General features: G+C 36.4%; 1 protein-coding gene across 2 annotated transcripts in view; it reads right to left on the bottom strand.

Moving 5' to 3' along the window:
- NOX4 (NADPH oxidase 4) overlaps window positions 1–25473 on the bottom strand; it is a 142109-nt gene that overhangs the window by 91406 nt on the left and 25230 nt on the right. For both annotated transcript variants that reach the window (XM_024761781.1, XM_024761787.1), the window contains 4 exons: window positions 21329–21426; window positions 17924–17951; window positions 11140–11212; window positions 9069–9149 (listed from right to left, as the gene is read on the bottom strand). In XM_024761781.1, the coding sequence (XP_024617549.1) occupies window positions 9069–9149; window positions 11140–11212; window positions 17924–17951; window positions 21329–21426 (280 nt within the window). The remainder of the gene's footprint in view (window positions 1–9068; window positions 9150–11139; window positions 11213–17923; window positions 17952–21328; window positions 21427–25473) is intronic.

Below are 25473 nucleotides of genomic sequence, written 5' to 3'. Positions count from 1 at the left end.
AATATTTCTTTTCTTTACAGAAAAAATATAACAACTTGTTTCTGACCATTCTTTTTACTTTGCTTCAAGTACAAAAAAAGAGCTTAAGAAAATACATCCAAATTCAATATTGCAAAACCCACTGGAATTCACTGGATTCTGAGGAATCCGCTAGAATATACACTACTTAAGGTCAAAGATTTGTCCTGTGCCTCTATTTTTCTGGTGTCTAGAACAGTGCCTATAATCTGTAACAAGTGTTCGATAAATATTCACTGAATGGATTAATAAATGGCTAGAAGTATATAAACAATCTTTTGTTGTGGTTATTTTTGAAACACGTGATTGAGGAGTCACCCGGTTTTAACAAACACAGAAGTTAGTTTGAACTCATTCTAATTTCAATAAAGATGTCTAGACTTTAGCAAATGGCATTTAGTAAAATAAACCATGTGTGTTCATTCAACTTTGCAGGGAATAGCATTAAATAGGTCTGCAACTTACAGCATCCCTCTTCACCCTTGAGTACTGCAAAGTCCAACCTGAGATCTCAGCCCTGCCCTGAACCTGAGCCCATCCTAACCTAGGTAGACAAGTCATCAAGAAAGTCAATCCTATCTGTTAGCAGCATCTAGAAATAGAGTGCTCTCCTAAACTAAGGATCCAGCGTGCCTCAGGGAAACCCTAAGCATCAGATACCCATCCAACCAAAGCTTCTACTCTCACCCCCACTTTGTCGGGTCTAGCCAGATTCTTGCCAGATACTTGCCTCTGCATTCTTTGCTGGGCTCTTGCTACAGATAGCCGAGTGTACTCGCAACCTGCAGCTTGAGTGGAGCACGTATTGTGTCTAGCTCTTGCTGGTGGTGATGCCCAAGGTACGAGACTGGGCAACACAAACAGGGCCAGCATCATGGGTGTGTGACCTGTGTGCTCTCACGGGACCCTGATCTTAGAAAGGTACTGTAATTGGTTCAATGCTCTGTTGCCATCATCTTGAAATGCTTAATAATTTTCTATCAAAGGGCCCCGCATTTTCATTTTGCAGTGAGCCCTGCAATTAAGCACCCTGCCACAGACACAATGCAGCTGGCAAAACAAAGCCTTGGAGTCTAAGGACATAGGGTCAAGATCCCAACCCTCCCTAAGTGTGTGAAGGAAAATAGGTCATTTTAATACATTTTCTCAGCTGAAAGCGAGAGACAGTGCCTGTTACCCTCTACTTCACAGGTATATAAAGGAAAGGACTTTGATCTCTTGGGAAGGAAAAAATATGTAAGCATCTAATATTTGTTACTATTTCCTCTGCTTTCAGGCTTTGCTAAAAGGGCAGTGGGAGAGAAAAGGATTATTCCACATTTCAGAAACAACATTAATGTACTGAAAATATTTCTTACAATAAATTTAGCCCTAGTTCCTTCTCCTTCCTCCCCAACTTTCTCACCCTGTACCTCTAGCCAGAACCACTTGTTATTATAAATAAGGTCCCAGGAGAAAAACTGAGGTTAAAATTATGTGAGAAAGTATTTGGGCTGAAGCTCACTACTTCTATCCTCAAACTGGGGAGAACGTTAACTCACAGTTTAGAAGATTAAAAATTCATTAATAAGTATAGCCCATAGCATAAATTAATTCATTTACATGAAAATGCTTCAAATATACTACACATCTCTGTCGAAACAAATGGCCTCCTTATGGGAGAAAATACCGCACGATCTCAATTTCCACCCCTACCTGGCTTTCAGGATAAAATATCAGCAAAAATAAATAAATCATAAGACTTCAGTCAGGAATTATTACATAGAAAAATCATTTTTTACACAAGAAGGAAAATTAATCCTATGAATGGGAAATTAGAAATGGGAAAAAAACACATACATGTCTAAAGATCATAGTTGTATAGAACACTATATTTATTAACATATGGAAAATATGTAAATCTTATGGGGGGATTTGAATTCCACATAACAAAGACTTAATCCCTCAGGAATTTTATTCACCCAATATATTTTAAGTAAAAAATTAAAAAACCAAAAATGTGAAAGAAGACAAATAAAAAGAGATGAAAAACTTTCCTCCGTGATCCAAAGAATTTTTAGCCACAGAAGCGCACAAAAATCTCCAGCAAAAATGTGCCAGTCTACAACACAACGAAAATAGTTAAGACTTAAAAGTTAATTCTTCAGGCACAGAAATTGATATTCCAGCTGCCATAATAACTTATTACCTAGATAACACTAAGTATAAGTGACAGGCCCAAAATGGTAATCCAAGTTACATTTAAATAAATACACAGATTATTTTTATTGCTATCTGCAATACTTTAATATTTGAGGAAAATTGGAAGGGCCTAGAAGAATAACACATTCCTAGCTAAAAGCCAATTAATACAGTTCCATGTAATCTAGCAAACACTGAGTGAATGATGATTTAGGATTGATGATGAAAGGGATTCCACTGATGAAGATAAGTAAGAAACAGTCCTTCCCTCAAAAACACTATAATTTACCTAGGATACGTCACTCTGCTATATGTTCTTTTCTCTTTTATTCTCTTTCAACTCGCAGATGCATAATGGGGGTAGGCTGCAGAGAACACTGGAATTTTCTACTATTCAACTACAACTTCAGCTATAACCTGACTTTCTCCCTTTTACCTAAGGTTTTATATAGTGTTTAATATTCTGTACTTTGGGCTTAACATACAGCTTCTGGGCCTTCCTTTCCCTTGGCTTCACCAAGTTTCCATTTGACATTCTAAGAAGAGCTGGTGCCTCTCCCCAGTAGGAATATCCCACAAGCCTCTCCTCCTTCCACATCAGTGTGGGTAAAAGGAGCCCTCAGGGCTTCCCTGGTGGCACAGTGGTTGAGAGTCCGCCTGCCGATGCAGGGGACACGGGTTCGTGCCCCGGTCCGGGAAGATCCCACATGCTGCGGAGCAGCTGGGCCCGTGAGCCATGGCCGCTGAGCCTGCGCGTCCGGAGCCTGTGCTCCGCAACGGGAGAGGCCGCAACAGTGAGAGGCCCGCGTACCGCAAAAACAAACAAACAAACAACAACAAAAAGAAAAACACAAAAAACCCAAAAAGGAGCCCTCAGTACAAGTGCTTCTAAAAGAGAAGATTCTTAGGAATCGACAACTTCTAACACTTAACTATATTGCATAAATACCTCCATCCCCCAAGAGTATATTCTTAATTTTCCCGTCCTAAGGGCATAGTAGAGGGAAGATAAACCAACACAATAAGCCTAATCTCATAAGTATTTGACTACCCCGGGGTTAATTTCTTGAGTTTCAGTACCTATGAAGCTGACAGTGCCTCTGGTTCATTGTCATTGTTGACAAAGGCTGCTCACTGTGTTCCTCGGGTTTAAAGAACAAATGTTTTTAGAAACATGCACCTAGAAAACCATTCCTTTTAAATTCTCTGAAAAAAATGATTCAAGCAGAATATAAATCATGTTCTACAACGAACTCTTGCCAGCAGTAGTCCCAAATGGCAGAAAGCTCTGTTTAAAAGAATAATCCAGGTCTCATTTTTGTAATAAAATATAGTCTGGGAAGTCCAGCTGGCTCAGTTATTCACTATTGTTTGGCTCTCACTGCCATCTACACCTTTGAGAAGGACCTTCCCCCTTTCTTTCCCAGAATTCTCACATTATATTTCCTCTCTTATGTAAATAAAAAAAAAAATACAGTTACTACCCATGTAACACTTCCGAGAGCTAAAGCCAGTGGGAGTGTTGACCGTCATAAAATTGAAAGTCTAGGGTGCCCTATCTCATTTAAGGGTGCCCTATCTCATTTACGATGCTTTCCCTCCACATGCCTTTCAAAGGAGTGGGGTTAGGCTCTGGGCTGAGACTCTGTGACATTCATAATTGCTTTTCCCTCCAATACCCTTTCATCAGTAAGTGAGAATGGCAGTATATCTCGCCTCCTGATGAGTTTTTCAAATGAAAATGAAGAAAGAAACGTCCAGTTACATTCATGTCTGGAAAGAGGGAACGCTTTTGGCTTTTAAAATTTTTTCTGAATGTCTTCTGAATTGAAATATCTTTAGTACAGTGTACAAATGGCAACCTCCTAGAAAGGTTATTAAAAATCAGAAAAAAATTCCTCAGGAGAAGGCTTGTCTTGCAAATCCCAAAATAAACCTTTATCATTAAAATCAGTTGAACCTTTGAGACCTAACAACATTATAAAAACTGTTGCCCTTTAGGATTATTCTTTTGATCTGCTAAGCAGTTTTCGTTATATGTTTATCAAATTACTTTGCTGATAGGAAAATCTGGGCTCTTCAAAAGTTCAGTGTCTTTACCAAAACAAAAACGACTCTTCAGCAAATTAAATGTGGAGTTTCTTCCTTACACAGTTATTAGTATCAGTACCAGTATAATTTTTTATCCTGCTAACATTTATTGAATATATCTATATTCTGCTTACATTGCTGCATTCACTTATTTAAACATGAGACAACCCTGATATAGATATTTTATTATTAATCCCATAAAATAGATGAAAAAGAAAGGGCAAATTATCTGGCAAGGCCATACAGCTATTAAGTGATGTAGCTCTTAATTGCCATGTTATACTGACCTCCTAGGAAAAAAAAAATTAATGTATTTTAAAGATCTATTTGAACACTGATAAAACATCTGAATTTAGTATATATGAAATGTGGGTTTTTTTAGGGTGCCATGCAATAGAATTGCTTATACTAATGAAAAAAATCTAAAACATAGGTAATAGCAATGAAAACTAGGTTAAGCTAAAGGCATGCGTAATCGTGGAACATGATAATTGGATCCTAAATAACATTGAGTTGTAATATTTTGAGCAAAGAAGGTAAGACTTCCACTTTGCCAATATAGATTGCATACCCCAAGAACACCGTATTTAATTTTGGTTGCCAGATTTGAAAGGGATACAGGGAAGCCATGCCAAACTATAGCCAGTTTGATTTACTGGTTAGGAATGTGGGCTCTGGAATCTGATACCTGGGTTCAAACCCAAGCTCTTCTATTTACTAGCCATGACTTTCAGCAAGTTTCTTCACCTCTCAGTGCCCCTGTTCTCTCACCTGGACAATGGGAATGATAACAATGATAATGATAATAATAATAACAGCAAATTTTACCGGAGTTCTTGGGAGGACTTAATGAAATCAACCATTAGTAAGATAAGTACTCAATGAATATTAACTATTAATTTATTCAAAGGAGAAAGTAAAACAGAATTTAAAGAAGGAGAAGAACTCAATTTCCATGGCCTCCAGAGTCACAGACTTTTAAATCATTGGGTAGAAATTAAAGTAAAATAGATTCTGTTTCAAAAGAGAAATGACTTTGTGAAAGTGAGAACTTTCCAAAAACAGAATGGGCTTTTCACAATTATATATTTACTTAGACATATTGTAGGGAGACTCAAAGATTCTTGGTCAAAATCATCTTTTGAGCTTCCTTCAAAGTTTGAGATTCTATAAAAATAAAATTGACTTTAGAAAATCATATGAAGCAATTGTTCCTCCTTACTACAGAAGTCTGCTTATATAAGGAAACCAGTCGATAATTTCAAACTGTTTCATTGTTGAAGTCAAAAATTTTCTAAAATTTCTAGCCCACATTGATCCTTCAATTCTCTAGGCCACCAGAATTCTTGAAAATAAAATATGTTTACACTTGGAAAATATGCAGTTTAAAATTGTCTTTAGCTCTTTCAACTCTTTTTGTTTAATGTCAAACCAATTACTAATTCTGGGAAACTAAGTATCATATATTATATAGTTCTTTCACACTTTATTATAGTACTTACCACATTGATAGAGAAAGAAGCAAATGCCCAACAAATAGTGCTTTTCTGTTCAAACCTAAAGCATACCATTTAACAGAAATCTCAATATAAATTCAAGAAGCTTGTTTTGAATAGCTGCACTTTACTTGTATAACCAAAAGCTAGAGAATGACATTATCAAGGAATTTTATAAATAAAGATATGTCTAAGTCTTCAACATTGGCACAAATAATAGCTTCAATAGATTTACTTGTAGATAGATCCTTTAAAGATAAAAAAGAACATTTTGAGAAATGTTCCATTTTAAGAAAGCTGTAAGATTTATCAGTAATAATTTTTCCTACACCAGAAGCATAATCTATGTAGTTTTACTAAAAATTAAACTTCATAGAGTTACAAACTTTTAGTTATAAGATGAATAAGTTCTAAGGATCTAGTGTACAGCATGGTGACTACAGTTAATAATACTGTATTGTATACTTGAAATTTGCTGAGAGTAGATCTCAAAAGTTCACACCAGAAAAAAAAAAAGAGGAAACTGTGAAATGATAGATGTGTTAATTCACTTGTACACTTTAAATACATGCAATTTCATTTGCCAATTATACTTCAATTAAAAAAATTAAACTTTATAAAAAATGTGCACTATAGAATGCTTAGAGTATTATATATTTGTTGCACAACAGTTATTTCAGTATTTTAATAATTGTTTTCTTCATTTTTATCAATCATATGTAAAGAACTATTAATTCAGTTGGTATAATAGAGTGATTATATTTAAATCATTCTGTTGATGTCTTTGGTTATTTCTTTACATAAATTAAAGTCACTTTCTGTTTATGACCCCTGTTCTCCAGAAGTAAAATCAAATTTTAAATATACCTTCTTTTACTTCCAAAAAAATGGAAAAAGGACTCTTAATACTAACTTCAGAAGCCTGTTAGAACTCCTGAAACTTTGAAAAATAACTCTACTTTGCATTACAAAGAAACAGATTTTCTCAGTTTTAATTTAGTACAACATAAAGGCAAAAGAATGCATAACTAATTATACTAACAAATTATATTTTTCTCTCACCTGTTATAGCTAAAGAGAGAGAGAGGAAGAGAGAACAATTCCAGATAAATCAAGATATTAACCTCTTTAAAAAAACTTAAGACCAAATCCTTAGAAGTACTGAACTCTCCAAAAAAAAAGTATAACAATATAAGTTTTTGAGTCAGAATGCCTGGATTTGAATCCAGGATACATCAGTTAAGCAAACTTTAGCAAATTATGCACTCTCTCTAAATCTGTTTTCCCACCCATAAAAAGGGTTTAACAATATTATTTATCCTTATAAAACTACAATCCTGGGCTTCCCTGGTGGTGCAGTGGTTGAGAGTCCACCTGCCGATGCAGGGGACGCGGGTTCGTGCCCCGGTCCGGGAAGATCCCACATGCCGCGGAGGGGCTGGGCCCGTGAGCCATGGCCGCTGAGCCTGCGCGTCCGGAGCCTGTGCTCCGCAACGGGAGAGGCCACAACAGTGAGAGGCCCGCGTACCGCAGAAAGAAAACAAAAACAAAATCAAAACCAAAAAAACCCTATAGTCCTTTAATAATATAAATCATCTAAATCATTTTGAATTTACGCTTGGCATATAGTAAGCACTTTGCAAATGTTTTAAATTCGTATTTTCATTAGTAGCACATCTGTTTACTCGTAGTCCATTTTTATGATAATAGCCCTGGACAGGCATGCAAGCCATTTAAAGAACAGAATATAAAGCAGATTTTCTCTACCAAGGGCTTTCTCGGTGCCCTAATGCTCTACAGAATGTGAGCCCCACAATGGGAAATGAACAGAACCCAGAGGTTCCACTGACTGTGGAACTGACTGTGGAATTTCCTCTTCCCTGTGTGGCAGCCATGGCTAGCTGGAAGTCGGGATTATGTGTGGCCATGTGTCTAATGCTCTACAATTATATGTTCTAGAACCATGACACGGAATAAATTGAACCAGGACGTAGGAGACAGAGATCCACATAATACTGATGTCTAAATCAATGGCCTCCAAAACTGGGGGATCAACATTTTGAACATGCACCTTGAAATAAATATATAATTTATGGATAAGATTTACTGTACTGGCAAAGTACATTATAAAACATTCTGAAGAAAAAATTAACAGCAGGTCTGAACTTTTCTCCAAATACTGTTTCCCTGGAAACATTTTGAGTTAGGATAAACAGGGAGTGCCAGCTGTGTTACCAACCAGCATTGATTATTATTGATGGAAAGCATCTGGACCTGGAGGATGCTGAGTGACCTCAGCTTCCTGATGCACTGTGTTCTAGCAACTGAGGGCATCCCTTGAGGAGACTTTGACTGTTACCAAGAGACTGGTTCCTGTGGAGCATGAGCCTTCCCAAGGCAAGGTAGTCCTTGTGTATCCATATGGTCTCATCTTAAAACTGAGTTACTACATTCAGGTAAGGGAGAGAAGGTGGAAAATGGTTACTGTGCATCTAGAGGGAGCCCTACTGAAGAAGCACCTGACATTATCCTGTTGACATTCCATGTTTCCTGTCCTGTATCCCTCTACTAAACCAAGTGAACCTGATGCCAGACAATAGCCTATTGTGTCATATTGGTGTGAGAGTCAAGACAAAAACACAGGTCCACTCTGTAATCATGCAGACATATACATACACAAAAATATATTATTTATTTACTCCTCTGACCTAATGAATTATTTTAAGCACCATACATTTGAGTATACTGCTTAGGTCAACATACTTTTCAGAGTATTTGGGGTAAATTCTTTGTAAAAACTTGGGATGCTATCTCTCTTCCCTTTGTGATTTTCTGGTGTTTTGGACAGATCCTTGTCTTTGGGTCTTATAAATCTTTGGCTGTCTCTGCAAATATTAGTAAACTAGTAACTCCACTGTTACAAACTCTGCAGCAGCAAGACATAATAAATTCCTGAAAATTCAAACACTAAATACCTTCTTGAAGTTCTTCAGTTCCTACTCACTTTCTTTTAGAGCTTATCAGGATATAACTATAGGGGGCTTTAAAAACTACAACATTGTGGGAGAAGTAACTCTGTCTTTCCATTTTAATATACTTCTATGCTAGTTTTGTTAAAACATGCTATGTCGAAAATAGAACTATTTATTCCACTCTTGACACTACCCTCAATTCCAAGTAACCAAATAATTCTACCATTTCTTATGAAAATTTCTATAGATTTCTCTTTTATTACCCCATTTTTAGGCACATATAGCTTTAAAAACATTTGTTTAAACTTACCCTGATACGTGTAACATCAGCAGCATGTAGAAGACCAAGAAGAGATTATGAGTGTACCAGAAGATGTCATAGTTAGAAACTCTGAAAAAACAAATAACTTAATTTCAATTCCACTTTACACTCCATCTCGCTAAAAAAATCGTGCATCCTTTCAAATACATGTCACAATTGAAAGTTAAAATATGAGTTTTAACTCATATTTAATTTGAGTTTTAACTCATATTTAATAATGAGCTCATCTGAGATTTATCTATTAATATCAAAGTATTAGCATACCACCGCAGAGAGAACTGACAAAAATTATAAGTAACGCTTTATCGTTTTGAAGGTTCTTTGTATTTCAAATAAAGATACATAGAAAGAATTAAAATCAGCTGTTTATATTAAAGTTAGTATGATGTAAGGCGAAGGTGCAGGCAATAGTCTGCTAATACGTACTTCTGCTGTCCTTTTTATCAAAATTCTCAATTTGCAAATGACTTCTAAGACAACCAATGTTTCTATCCCAATATATATTTTGAGAGTAGTTCAAAGGAAACTCAGATGGAGGTAGACTAAATAAGTGTTCATTAAAATTTTCTCTTATCTTCTTGGACAGTGTATAACTTTAAAGTAACACCTTGTGTTATTGTCCTGGGGGAGGACAAAGAGTCTGAAGAGGAATGGGTATAACAAACACAACCTAGAATGTTTGAGAGAAGTAAAAACACTAACAGTTATTTTATTTCATATATCTCGGTAGATATTCATATATTAGAATCTTGGAGGTGGCGGTCAGGTATTCGTAAAAGCTTAGATGATTCTGACACAACCCCTAGAAACTTTAGAACCCCCAATTTAGGCAAGAGCTAATAGAGTCACATTTACATGGGTCACAGTTTTTGCTATCATAAACAAGATCATTAGCATCCTTGTAACGTATGCGTTTTTGCACAGATCTGCTTCTTTTTGAATCTAAATTTCTAGAAGTGGAATTATGACATCAGAGGACACACATTTTGTAAGGCTTTTGATACACATTACCTATTGCTCTCTGAAACATGTTTATAAATTACAAACCCAATCATAGTGCAGGAGGGCCTGCTTCCCCAAACCCAGACTCCACTTTATACATCTTCAGTATTTTGTATAAGTGGAATTAGGTATTATTTCATTTTTGTGTTACTCACTTTGTATTCTCCTGTGACTTATCTGTTCATAATAATTACCCATTTCTATAGCATATTTCTCAATTGTTGTGGGTTAAACTATTCAAATTTAAGAATGTACTACTTCCATATGAGTGTAATAATTTTTGCAATAGCATGTTTATTTTTCAGTTTTTATACTGTATATTGACATTCAGGAGTTTTAGTTTTCATATTTTTAGGTAGCCAAATATTTCCTATATTTTTCCTTGTCCATCATGAGAGCTGATAAAATATCCACTTAAAGTTTCTCCTAAATCTTTAGTGGTATAATTTTTTACAATAAACTGTAATTTATCTAGAATTTAATTCATTTAAGCCTTACCTTCCTCATAAGTTTATAATGGCACCTTTATTATTTAGCAGGTTCTTACACATAGCAAAGTCTTTTACAGTGCTTTCTGTCTACTATCATTTAGTTCAATGTCTTGGTCATTTTTGCAAGTAAGTCCTATTCTGGTTGTTGTTTTTTTCATTGAAGTATAGTTGACTTACAATATTATATTAGTTCCAGGTGTACAATATAGTAATTCCCTATCCTGTTTTAAGTTACTGAAGCATAGTCATTTTAATATTTAGTAAGCCACACCCCACCTCCTTTTATTCCACTTTGGAACATGTATTTGGAAAGTCTCCATACACAATTCCTTACAACCCAGAATATTTGACTGAAAGAAAGAGATTTTTCAAAAACAGGAAATGATATATAGAAATGCCTCTCTATTTCCCTCTTAGTTACACAGAACAGTCCAGTAACCAGAATATTGCATTGGCTAAACATTCGGGTTAATCGAGACGTTTTCTACATATGAAAATGAAGATAATCTTAAGGAAGTCTAAATAATCTGACCAAGAAACATCAAAATAATGGCTCTGACACTCACCGTATTGCATATGTCGAAGCTGTAATCATCAGGAAGAGCACCAATACCATGCAGACCCCTGTCAGGCCAGGAACTATAAAAACGTACGTAAGTATGTTTAACTTAAGTCATGCTGAGAAAAAAATGTACAAAAAGTTATTACCTTAAAATTCAAAGTACTAGGCTGATCTGTGGGAAGCCCAATTCAAATTGTATGTCTCCTTGTACATTCCCTCTTAAAAAAGCCTTTTTTGAATTAGCATAAGTTTCAAGGTATTTAGGACAAAGCAGAGTCTTTTCCACCTTTAACAGAAGAGTCCATTTTGGTATTTTTAAATATTCTACTCAAAATGGTGAATATGTGCATACTTTTATAGGTACATACTATAACTAAAGTCAATAATTAATACAACAGGACAGGGCTGACATTCAACTCCCTTGTTGTTTTGGTTTTCTCCACCATAGTACTAAACCCTCCTTACTCTCACCTCCCCACTTTTACGGAACTAGCAGCTCCTTCAGTTTCAATGTCAAATAATTTCTTTTGGGTTTCACTATCTAGAATAATTTTCAAGAAAAAATAAACAAAACCTGAACCTTTCTAAAAACTGCAACTTCGAGTGTAGAACAAAAAATGGTGAATTTGAAGAAAAAAGTTACAGTGTTGATGTTTTAAGAACACTTACAGAAGTATTTCTCCTCAGAATGGAAAACATTTTGAAATCAGTGCTTCTGGTAGTACATAACATTTTGTAAAGTGTGTAAACATGTCAATTTTCAAAATTAATACTGACATAATAGATTGCTACAAATCTAGTGTTAGCTCATACAGCACGTCCAAGATGAATAGGTGATATGCTTTATCAAAGAGCGAAAATCACAATAGCCTCATTTCTTATTATCTTATTACTACCAAATAAAATATTCTGTCTATAAGTCACCTTTATTTACTCTTATAATCATACAAGCAACAAAAAGTACTAAATGACCTAGCTGAGAGATTCCATCTTAAATCTTTGTAGAAAAGGTACTGAAATAATTCTGCCTCCAAAAGTATAGACATCCCCCCACTCTTCCTCTTGACAAGGAACCACCTATGAAACAGAAGGACCATCAGGGACTATAAGCCACCAGCAGAAGCAAACAAGCTGGGGACAATATAAGAGCAACAGGGATGTGCACCATTAGGATCACAGAGGGTTTAGAATCATTAGAAAATAACATTAGAAATCCCAGTACAAAAGAAACGAGTTTCCACTTGTAAAGGGACACATGAGAAATAAGGGAGTTGGTCTTTGGAACTTAATACTGGAGTATGCTCTCCTTTCACTCTTCCCGATACACAGATTTGGAAGCCTAACAATCCTTGCCTTTCCCAGGTGTGCCTAATCCAAATCATCTCTTCTCTACACTTCTTGCGTAGGGTGCTCCCTTTCCCATTGTCTTTCCCATTGTCTTTCCCATTGCCCCGGGTGAGTACTTACTTCCTAGGGGGTAAGAGAAGAGCAAGATAACTACACTAGTTCACAGGAAAGGACGAATAGCGCAGAAAACTACTGTTTAAAAAGAACAGCATGTCTACAAAATAACCAAGCTTTTCCACTCCCAAGAATATACCCCCCCAAAACACAAACATATATCCACCCCAAACTTGTTCAAAAATGTGCATAACCGCTTTATTTTTAATACTCAAGGCCTGTAAACAATTCAAATTTCCATCAACAGATGAATGGATAAATAATTGTTTATCTGTACCTGGAAAATTAACCAGCAGTTTAAAAAGAAAGAACTGCTGATACATACCTACGCATATATGACAACTCAGATGAATCACAAAATTTATTAGACTTAGTGAAAAAAGCCAGACTGCCCTCCCCCACCAAAACAACCTGAAAAAACATAAGCTCTATGATTTCTTTTATACAACATTCTAGAAAAATTCTTTAGAGATAGAAAGCAGATTTGTAGTTAGGAGGGGTAGAGAGCAGGACAGAATGATGGACATATTTGTTATCTTGATTTTGATCATGGTTTCACATGTGTATACATATATCAAAACCAATCAAGTAGCATGCTTTACATATGTATAATTCAGAGTGCTTCAATTGTAACTGAATAAATTTAAAGAAAAAAAAAAAAGGTCTGTCTCTCTGGCTTCAACTAATTTCACTTAAAATGTAAAATTTGTGGCTGGAGAGGCCTTTCCACTAATTTTATTGAGGCTTCATGAATGTCTACTGTGTCTACACACAAGGTTTCCTATGTAGTCCTGAACATGCCAAGATTAGTTACAGAATGTCTGCAAATCACTTCATCAGGACACCTGAAAAAACAGAGTATGTTTAGAACAAAGTTATAATTTCCAAAGGGTATTATTTAAACATTAATTCCTTGAGGTATTAATTTCTATTACTCAAAAATGTTATAACCATTCCTTGAAGAATCACAGGGCACATTAATGTAAAGCTTCTGAGAAGTACTAAAGTCAAGAAACCAGTGTAAAATTGAACAGATACTTCCTCAAACATTTAATTAGAGCACATCTTTTAGAGCACAGCGTGGAAAACATACTGGAAAGACTTAGAGAGCGTGAAATAGTTGACCTCAGTCATTTGAATTCAACATGAAGTAGAGGCCCCAGACAGCCTGGGGTATATATGTATATTCTGGGATTGCGGTCCTGTTACTGTCCCTTAGGCCAAACCCTTAGCTCACTGAATCTCATCTGTAAACTGAGGATCAATTCAATGCTTCTTAAGGTTCTTTCAGATTTATGAAGTTAACTTTTTTAGCTAAAGAATTCATTTTTCCTTTCTGTCTCCCAGAAGTACAAAAGGATCAGTTTGTAATTTATAGAGTAATAGACTTCAGAGCAATGAAGAAGAAAAACTGACTTATAATTAGCAATGAAAAAAAAATGCAATTATGGTGGTCAAAAAAAAAAGGGTGGGGTGGGTAACTTAAAAACCAAAGGGGATTCTGGGGGGGAGATAAATTAGGGGTTTGGGATCAACATATACACACTACTATATATATTGAATAAAATAGGTAAACAACAAAGACCTATTGTAGAGCACAAAGAACTATACTCAATATCTTGTAATAACCTATAATGGAAAAGAATCTGATAAAGAATATACGTGTACACATATGTATAACTGAATCACTTTGTTGTCTACTTGAAACTAACATAACATTGTAAATTAACTATACTTTGGTAAAAAAAAGAAAAAAAGCTATGGTTTTCTTTACTGGAATTAAACAAACAGGTTGGCCAACCAATCATCTGGAATGTTGTAGAGGATATCTATGCAACAAGTAGTAGAGTTTAAAAATAAACGACTTTTATCCATTCAGTGACTATTTTCTAGGCATCTGTATTGTACTGTTAAGTGCTAGAGGAAAAAATGAATCCTGCTCTAAAAGAAATCCCAGTCCAGTGTGGGAGACAGCGTAAGCAGGCAATTGCAACATAGGGTATTAAGTGCTGAAAGAATGCTAAGCATGGAGTGTTTTCGAGGTACATCAAAGGGCATCCTAACTTAGCGCTGGATGACAGCACAGCCAAGTCCCAATAAATTAGCCTCCATTATCACACATATTCCAAGAGTCAGGAAGCACAGTTTAGAAATTATTGCGCTAGTCTAAGCTCACTGGAGAAAGCTACTTGCCAAAGTGAAGTACACTGTGAACTCTTAGTCTTCAAGTTATGAAGCAAAACCTGTATTTGTTTCCTTAGGGAAAAACATGCTTGTTATGTTTACTCTTATTACTCTTTTATCTATGCATATTAGGTTAATTAATTAGTAGCCCTTCAAATGAATAACTGCACTATATTGCCATTTCTAGATGAAACTGAAAGATCATTTTCATCCATACCCAGATATAGTCAGAAATATACCATCTTATATTCATTATCCTGTTTTTACAAACATAATTGTATTTGTTTGTGAGGGTTTTTCTAATTAAAATTAGATACTATGCATTTTATTCTCATCATACAAGTACTACCAAATTTGGATATATATAGCAAGCATTATAAAATGTTTGGAATAATTCAATCTATTAAACTTATTTTATTCTATAAATTCTTAATTGAAATGTCTTTTTAACATTTCTTATTTAGTGAGTCTAAATCCCATATTTTATGTCACTTGTGCTGCCACAGGCTTTATTTTCTACAAGACAACCTTATTTCTTAGGCCTAGGTTACACAGAAAAACTTTTAAAGACAGAGAGAGAGAAGACTCTATGTAACATTAAACAAATTAAAATTCGAGAACTATATCAACTAATAGAAAATATGCTTTATCATCAGAACATCTAAAAACATGCATGCCTTTCTTCGTCAGGAACTTTATTCTTCCTAGGTATTGTACCTGACAATATTCAAAGATAGCTGTGAAATAGACTCAGTCAGAGATGTATTCATAACACAAAGTTGGACTAAGTGAATTCAAAGTTGGACTAAGTGAACAGTGTCACTCATCCCATTACCATCCTTAGATTCTGTTTTGCTCTCTCACTTGCTACTATTCAGTGGGGTCGACCAGATGCCTGAGGAGCTCTAGCCTCATACTTAAGTGGGGGGTCTGTGTCCCTGTAAAGTAGATGGCACCTGATGGCAAGCACAGTACTTCTTTCATGAAATTTTTTGGACCAAGGCCACTAAAGTGATGCTGACATGCTGATTTTGGATAATTCAAGTTGTTTGTATTGACAGAAATGCCACACAAAATATTTTCTCTGCATGCCCTACGGGCATCCCTTTTCCACCCTGGAGAAGCTCACCTTTGAGTGGAAAACACAGTATATGTAAGGTAATAATTATTCTACAGTATAAGCAAGGAAATAAATTATTCATAGTATTTTCACTATGTATCTTTAGGGACCCAGGGCAAGAAGAGACCAGCTCTACTTAGTGAAATTTGGCAGAAATCTGTGCATGATAGGCATGGCAACTGAGACTTAAAGGATAGGCAAGAGCTGACCAGGTGAAAAAAAGAGAGTAAGAGAGTAGGTAAAAGGTAGGTAGTGGTGAGAAGGTATGCTCAAGAGTATAATGAGATGCTCACTAAAGGGTAAAACAGTAGTGGAAAGGTTAATAAAGCATATTGGCAGGTCCCAACCTGGACTCTCCCTAGGCTGGAATCAGGAATTTGTGTTTTTAAGTATCATCTTTACCTTGCCCAATACACTCATGGGAACTGCTGGGAAAGAACATACAATGACGGTGTTTCAAGCTAGGTGGAGAGATCACCTGCTTATAAAGAAGTATTAATTTTACTAAGTTTCTTAATGTAATATCTTTGTCATATAAGAAATCTTTTTATATCTTTGTAAACTAAACTTTTTTAAGCATTTCAAATGTTCCAAGTCTTCAACTATACTCTGTGCTGAACAAAATAATATTAAAACAAAATCCTTGTTTATTTCTCTTAAAATGATTCATATGAACCAAAAACTACATTGATTCATACATTGCTTTGTTTTTCTGCTTTTTCTCCCTTCTACTTCTCACCCAATTCTTAAGGCTTAAACAAAAACATGTTTTCAATGAGCAAATTTGTAAACAAAACTAAATTGTGTTCCTAAAGAGAAAACTGAAATGAGTACTTTGCAAATGGCAAGCATCATACATTGATAGGCAGAAAAAATATATATATTATCAATCTAAATATGTAGTTGCGACATGGAGGGGGAAAACACCCCAATTATTCTTATTTTCACCATAAAATTGATTCAAAAGGAAAACGATGCATTTGAAAGAGCCATGCCTCAGTCCCATATGCAATTCTGATCCTTAATAAGGGAGTAGAGCCAAGCCTTTATGATAGACCATCTCCGCTACACAATCGTCCTTGTCCCTGAAATACAAGTTAAAAATCCTTCAAGGGCTTCCCTGGTGGCCCAGTGGTTGGGAGTCCGCCTGCCGATGAGGGTTCGTGCCCCGGTCCGGGAGGATCCCGCATGCCGCGGAGTGGCTGGGCCCGTGAGTCATGGCCGCTGCGCCTGCGCGTCCGGAGGAGCCTGTCCTCCGCAACGGGAGAGGCCGCAACAAACAGTGAGAGGCCCGCGTACCGCAAAACAAAACAAAACAAAACAAAACAAAAAACAAACAAACCTCAAATACAGTTTCTTTTTCATTATTATAAGTGTAAGGTTGAGAAAAAGAAGAAAATAGTAAGAACTGTACTAACGTCAGGGCAAAATTTTGAGATGTTCAAATGTGCTTTAACAAATGAAGAGTCTCTACTGAGATTTCATGGACAATATGTTTGAGAAGGAAAAGTAAATTAGAAATGAGAAAGAAGACATTTCAAGAAAGATAACTTATTTTAATGACTGTTTCTCCTCTTTTTCCATGGGTTTTAAGATCACAAAATATCCTACTAAATTACTGAATGAGAAGAACTACACTGACACTCAGAGTGCTTGGTGTTCCTTTCTAACCCTTGAGGACAGAGAACTGGTCCATATGTACTATCTCCAATAGTACTTGCCAAAGCAGTGGGCCCTTAGCAGGCCCTCAATAAGCATAAGGCATTATGTTATTTTCTTTGAAAGAATATATGAAAGGCAAATGCATTTGCTTACTTTTACTCTTCATTCACCTGAACCCTGACTGTTTGCCCTGTCCCTCTGTTTTCATTGCAACTGTATGCTTGAACTCCTAATCATTTGTTCTCATATGCAAATTTTCCATGCTATATTTTAGCATATATCTAAATGCTGTGTAATTTGATGATGCTTATTTTCCAAGATTTCCCTGAATCTTCAGAAGCAGAAATGAGTAACAACTTACCAGTTGTGAAGAGAAGTTTTCTAGGATCCTGATAAAAAGGAAAAAAAAATTTGACTGAAAAATAAAACACTGATAACATAAAATTCTGCAATGAGTCTGAGAGAGATAAGAGCCATGTATTAGGTATGTAAGAGACTGTTCTCCCAATGGAAATAAGACGCAATTGAATTTCATAATGTTTTTACGATATCACAGGAGTTTATAATACATACAAAACCCAATTCCAAGAAGTTTAGCTATCTGAAAAAGGAAGAATATTGTATGAAGAGTCAGAAAGCCTAGGCTTTCATCTTCATGGCCAGTTATAAGCTATTATAAGTTATGGCAGTGGCCTGAAGCCCACCCTTTGACCATTTGGGGGCTCAATACCTTACCTATATTGTGGAAACGTTAATATATACTTTATCTACCACAATTGCCAAACTGCACCTAACGAGTGTCAAGACAGTGAGAATCAAAAGTGATAAAACATGTAGGGGGGGTTGTACTGTGTAAATTCAGTACAGAGAATACCAACTGAGAACTAAAATGTCTCAAAGGCTACTGTAAAAATAAGTGATGATATTCAAATAAGGAAGACAGGTTCCTGCTACTCAGAAATATAACACATTAATATGGTTATCGTAATATTTCCTTTAAACTACATTCTTGTGGTATAATGGACTGAAGTCAACTCCCTTTCTGTCTTCTGGAAAACTTTAGATCAATTCCCAGTAGAATATGGATTAATTCTTCATCCTAAGGGCACCTAATATTGCACAACTTCTGAATTTCTTTCCTCATGCCTCCATTGAATCTGGGGTCAGGCCAGGCTATATACAAAGCAGGAAGCCATTTATATGATACAATTTTAGGGGTCTTGAACAAGGACCATTTGCCCAAGAATAGCTCCTCATCCAGTTTAGGTCAAATGAATTCTACCATTGATGTTAGAAACATGACTAAAGGCTAATCTAGAGTAACCTAATACACAAAAAATTAGTAAAAATACAAGATGGGCTGAACAAAGTGGTAATACCAGAAATATGAATAAATAACTATGGAAACTCAGAAGATGGAACAATTAATATTGCCAGGGAATGAAGATGGAATAGAAGAAGAGTAAGAGACTGTTTCACAGATGACAAGATGAGGCCAACTGAGCTAGGCCGTCAGGAATGTACCACCATCACAAACTGGAGGATGGAGGGGTCATTGGAGATGTGGAGAAGAGAGGATGAAAGCACAGAGCAGAACAATAAGGTGCATGTCATAAACCCATCATTTCCAGAGACAATTCACAGAAGGATATAACCATTTATATATGTAATATATGTGTGTGTGAGTGTGTGTTTGTGTATGTGTGTATTTTTTCATCTTCATCTAGTACATGGCCTGGTACCTACTAGGTACTCAAAAATATTTATTACAAAAAAGAAGAGAGGGAGGGGAAAAAAAGGAAGATATGAAGGAAGAAAAGGAAGGAAGGAAGGGGGGAAAAGGGAAAATGTAAATTAAAATGAGTTAGCATTTTTCATCCATCAGATCAGCAACGTTTTTTTACAAACAAGTGAAGTGTAGAAATAAGCATTCTGATAAAATTGGTAGAGTGTATAAACTGGTGAAGCTTTTTCAGAAGGTAATTTGTCCATCAAAACTAAAAATGTGCAGAACTTTGAAACCAAAATTCTACTTCCATGAATCTGCCTAGCAGAAGTGTACAAAAAAATAAATTTATTGGCATGCAGTTCATGACAAAAACTCGGAATCAAGCTAAACATCTGTGAATAAGGAAAAGGCTAAAAATAAATTATGATGTATTCATATGAAGAGGATGAGGTAGATGTATACTTTCTGATACAGCAAGCCACAATACATATATTTACAAATTGCTGAAGAATATATATCATAAAATACCGCTCAAAATATCTTATAAGAAAACATAAAATCATTCACTGCGGCTAGTTTTGGAAGAGAAGCTTTTGCCTTTCATTTACTTGGGAGTTTTAAAATATTTTCCATTGAGCCTATATCTCTCTTAAAGTGAAATAAATTTAATAACTAGAAATCTTAAAATGACTAAAATATTGGAATATTAAGCAAAAGTGTATTGTAATGAAAATGATAAGATTATTGTAGTTATCGAAGACATGAATTTAGAAAGCAAAAGAGAGAAGCAAAGAAGGAAAAGATAAAAAAGGAAACTGCATGGCGGGAGTAAGACACAAGTAACCCCATGTGATTTGGGCAGAGGAGGAGAGAGGAATGAGAGAAGTGATGGGAGACAGGGAGAGATGGAAGCTTTGCTGTGAAATCATTACATGTGAAGAGCTTCCACCGGCTTGCTAAGGAGCTAGACTTTTCCATGGTTCTTAATGTTAGGCGCACTCTACAATCACTAGTGAGCTTTTTAAAAATATTAGTGCCTGGCCCTAACCCAGATCAATGAAATTACATTGGTGTTTTTAAAAATACTGGTATAGTTATGGGATTTATCCAGGGCTGCTTGTTATTTTGGTTTCGTGATTTATGTCTATGCTTGTTTGTTGTTACTTTGACTTCTGTTTTGTTTTGGGAGGGAGGTCAAGCACATGGTGACAGCAGTATTAATCTAGAGAACTCTGGTGATATGTAAGGGGAAGATGGAGAACAATCCATTAAGTCACTACTGCACTTAGCAAAACGGGGTGGGGTTCTGATCACATGGGACCCTGAACATTTCGGTGTTGATGCAGTCTTGGCTTTGGAAATCAGAGGCAGGCTGAGGACACGATGAAAATGCCGAGCAGCACACACCTAACTAGGGCCGTGCGTGTGTTGTTCATTGGTCCAGCCCAGCACCCTGTACATATAATTTCATTTCATGGGCAGCTTCACATGGAGAAAAGCACCCCTAAGTTAGATACTGCCCACTATAGAATTCAGCTCAAGGTCACCTACTATAAGGATTAAAAACAAAATAAAACAGAGTAAAGCATTAAAACTCAATAATATTTTTAAGTCAAATCAACTGATGGTCCAGGATCCTCAAATAGTCAACCTTCTTTTCTGCCTTTTTTCCCCCAAAGCACTGTATGAGTTACGGAAGGAGTTTTACCCTGTAATGGCACTGTCAACAGTCTCCACTGAGCGACAGGAATTAGACAAAAGCTGTTGGGAAGCAGAAGGCAGACCTGAGTGGCAACTTTCTGAACATTGCAGAATATAAAAAGTAGACGCTCTCTGAACTTTCATTTTCGGCGGGAGAGACTGTGAAATAGTAATTACCTCTATTTCCTACTGAAAAGAATAAAACTCAACTTGACAAGTGCATTTTAAAAGCACTCAAAAGGAGCAGCAAGGTACAAATTTTCTGTGAAAATCACAGACCCTTACTAGTCATCTCACGACGAGTGAAAGGAAAATGAGAAGACAGAGACCACCCACCTCATCTCGGTATCTTGCTGCGTTCAGTTCAACGAAATCCTCATGGTAGTTCACTGAGAAGTTGAGGGCATTCACCAGGTGGGCGGCCACGTGCACACCTATAGAATCACACCAATCACTGGGATTTTCACATACGCTCTATAAGAGGGAGTCAGTTCCTCTCCTTAAGTAAACACAGAGTCACAATTTGACAGCTTTGTATGCAATAAAATGTTCAATTAAAAGGGAAGTTTTAAAAGCACAAAGAATCTTAATTATAGACAGTTTTACTATGAGAAATCATGTAAAGAAACAGAATTTTCAAAGGCTGGAATAAAATAACGCTAGTAAGTCAAGAGTTAGAAACACACATACACACACTGGCACACATGCACACACGTATATGTATAATAATATGGGAATTATTTGTTCATTTAAGCAGCTTCTGAATACAGTAATCCTCCCTTATTCACTGTTTCACTTTCTGCAGCTTTAGTGACCTGTGGTCAACTGCGGTCTGAAAACATTAAGTGGAAAATTCCAGAAATAAACAGTTTATGAGTTTTAAATTGCATGCTGTTCTGAGTGTAATAAAATCTCCACCCATCCCATTCCATCCCACCCGGCATGTGAATCATCCCTCTGTCACGTACATCCCACCCGTTGGTCACTCAGTAACTGGCTTGGTTATCAGATCAACTGTCCGGGGTATTGCAGTGCTTGTGATCAAGTCGTCCTTGTTTTACTTAATAATGGCCCCAAACTACAAGAGTAGTGATACTGGCAATTCATTTATGCCAAAGGAAACCGTAAAGTGCTTCCTTTAAACGAAGAGGTGAAAGTTCTCGACTTAATAAGGAAAGGACAAAATTTCGTATGTTGAGGTTGCTAAGATCCTTAGCAATGAATCGTCTATCCGGGAAAGTGGAAGGAAAAAAGAAATTCGTGCTCACTTTGCTGTCACACCTCAAACTGCAACTCATGCTTAGTTAAGATGGAAAAGGCATTAAATTTGTACAATAAGATACTTTGAGAGAGACGAGGGACCAGGTTCATGTAACTTTTATTACAATTGTTATATTTTATCATTAGTAATTGTTGTTAATCTCTAAGTGTGCCTAATTTATAAATTAAACTTTATCATAGGTATGTTTGTATAGGAAAAAACAGTATATAGGATTCAATACTGTCGGTTTTAAGCATCCACTGGGAGTCTTAGAAAGCATCCCCCCATGGATAAGGGGGAACCGCTGTACTTTAGATTTTCCACATCTTTCACTTCTCCCATAGCTCCAAACCTGTTATATATCTTGTATACTTCACTGACACTGAACCTAAAATATAATGAAAGGCTTTTCATGAAAAGGCTTTTAACCAGTTAACATTTTTCGCAATCCACAGATTCAAGTCATCGTGTTTAAACCCAATAGCAAAAGTGTTAGTAACCACTTCATGGGACAAAAACTCAGGAAGATGATCAGCATTTAATAACCTACCTACAATGGCACAGTAATGAGTAGTCAACTGACTTAGAGATAAAAGTGTTAGGAAGTTATTAGAGAGTTGAAGACAAATCCATTTCGGCATGGTCAGGGAAAAGAAAATTACCTTGAGAAGCCTGGACAAGAAAGAAGCTAATGACATTTTGCACAGAAGTGTAATACCCTCCTCCCTTCCCAACCTTTCCTTGTAGGTGAAATAAAGTTAACGTAAACAGCACATTGTAATGTATGGGAAAGAACAATATTTAATTAGTTAGAGAACCTGTTTTCTTGGCCACACTGCTTGCCTACTAATGCCTCAGTTTACTTCTCTGTAAAATGGTAATGACAGAAATAAGAGACTTAATGAGATAAGTGAACCTAAATTGCTTAGGAAACTATTACAATTTACACTGATATATGGAGTGTTGAGATTCAAAAGAAGACATGGCCTGGAAACTAGAAAATTCTATGACCCCTCCAACCTAACATACGAGATGTACATAGGTAAGCCAAGAGTTCCAAATTACACACAAAGACAAATGAAAGTGAGAGAGCAGGGCTAGAATGCTAAATAACCTAAAAGTTATTTAAAGGATTAAATTCCCGCCAGTGACCAAATTAGAGGAGGGAAAAGGGTCCCATAAAAAATGGACAGGGCTAGTGGGAAGCAGCTACATAGCACAGGGAGATCAGCTCAGTGCTTTGTGACCACCTAGAGGAGTGGGATAGGGAGGGTGGGAGGGAGACGCAAGAGGGAGGGGGGATATGGGGATATATGTATAGCTGATTCACTTTGTTATACAGCAGAAACTAACGCAACATTGTAAAGCAATTATACTCCAATAAAGATGTTAAAAAAAAAATGGACAGGAAACTGAAAGTGGGTTAACTAACAAGCAAGGACAGGGTTCCAAAGAAATAAACAAAGGGTGTCTAGGTGAGACTCAACTATGGTACAGATATAAAACATTATAGAAGCAAAACCGTCTGTGTCCTATAGCTTCAGCACTTCTAAAATCTATAGGAAAAAAAACTCCATTTTAAGTGAAAGGTTTACATGTTCATTACATATTATATGGCTCAAAAGTGCAAGGGCATCCTTAGAGGAATTACCATTCTTTCTGAATTCTCCTGAAAAGAAGTCCTAGGTAACAGCTGTATGAGATACAGCCTTAAGGGATACATTCACCTTCCTTAAAAGGCTTTTTAGGTTAAAAGACTTCAGGGCTTCTAATTTTAGGCAAGAGAAAGCATTGCACTTTGCATGGATTTCCCCATTTAATTCTCATAACAAAACAATGAGGTAGGCAGAATCATCTCTATTTTTTTTTTTTTGGCTGCAACTCTCGGCTTGCAGGATCCCAGTTCCCCAACCAGGGTTCGAACCCGGGCCTCCTGCAGTGGAAGCATGGACTCCTAACCACTGGACTGCCAGGGAGTTCCCTCATCCCTATTTTGCAGATAAGAAAACTAAGGTTAAGAAAGGTGACTTACCTAAAGTCAGACCCCTAGTGAGTGGCAGAAGGCAAACCCTCTGGAACACATACTCATTCATGGCAATACTCCACACTATCTGAGTCTTTCAGCTGTTCTCCAGCTGAACAGAATATTTGGACACAACTCCCATTTAGAGCAAATCAAGTTATGAATGTGCCAGCATTTCCCTATCCTTCTACATTTTGACCTTTCACTCTCTCTAGCTCTAATCCAACCCTAACCCTGGCCACACCCTTGATCCTCATCATATCCTGGACTCTTACTCCATTCGTAGCCTTGAGCTATACTGGAGTCTTCAGCCCATCCCTGAGCCTCTCCCCATCTCTCACTTCCGGGGTGGAACTACCAGTGGGAAGATGTTCAGGGATAAAACACTGGGAAGATGCCTGTTTCAACAATACGTGGCAATTTTTGAAAAGCTTAAAGTTTAATGATTTCTTGGCAATAGCTATAGCAAAACACTTCTGATTCAAAATGGCCATACACAAATATCCAGATCAAATGTCCCAAGTATCAAAACACCTATGTCCTATCAAATAATGAACAGATGAAAATGTCAGGTGCTATGCCACTGAGATAATTTACCCCTGAGGTTGTAAATTATAATAACTAATTCTATCCTAAGAACTTCATAGGCATGTTCTTACTTTAGTCTTAAAGCCAAGAGATAGGTGCTACTGTTGATCCATTTTACAGTTAACAACAAACTGAAGATCAGAGAGATTATGTCACTTGGTAAGGCAGAAGGGCAGCTGGGGATAGGTCCTACGCAATCTGTCTCCAGAGTACCTGTACTTAATACGTTAATTAATTTCTGTTTCAAAAATTTGAAAAGTGTCATATAAACGCTCAGGATAAAAATTTATTTTAAAATGCCTTAAAAACCACAAGATTCTCACTTCATATTTTAACTTGGAATTGAGTAGGGTAAATTTCCACAAATTTTGACATTTGCTTTTCTGCCCAAGCGTTAATATCAAAGAAACACTTAACAAATATAATTTTGATAGAATCATATTCTGTGAATGCACATTTCACATTCTAATTTTCACACATTTAAGTTTCTATCATGTCATTACTTTTAGAGGTTAAAAGCTTTTAATCACTTTCTTCCAATCTTTCTAAATGAAATTACTTACTTTTAGAAAATAATCATTACCAGCTTGGGGGCCAAACTTTACAGAG

This window comes from Neophocaena asiaeorientalis, unplaced genomic scaffold, assembly GCF_003031525.2.
Source record: "Neophocaena asiaeorientalis asiaeorientalis breed wild unplaced genomic scaffold, Neophocaena_asiaeorientalis_V1.1 scaffold605, whole genome shotgun sequence".
Taxonomy (NCBI): domain Eukaryota; kingdom Metazoa; phylum Chordata; class Mammalia; order Artiodactyla; family Phocoenidae; genus Neophocaena; species Neophocaena asiaeorientalis.
The sequence above is the reverse complement of the archived record's forward strand: the minus strand, read 5'-3'. Positions and strand labels throughout refer to the sequence as shown.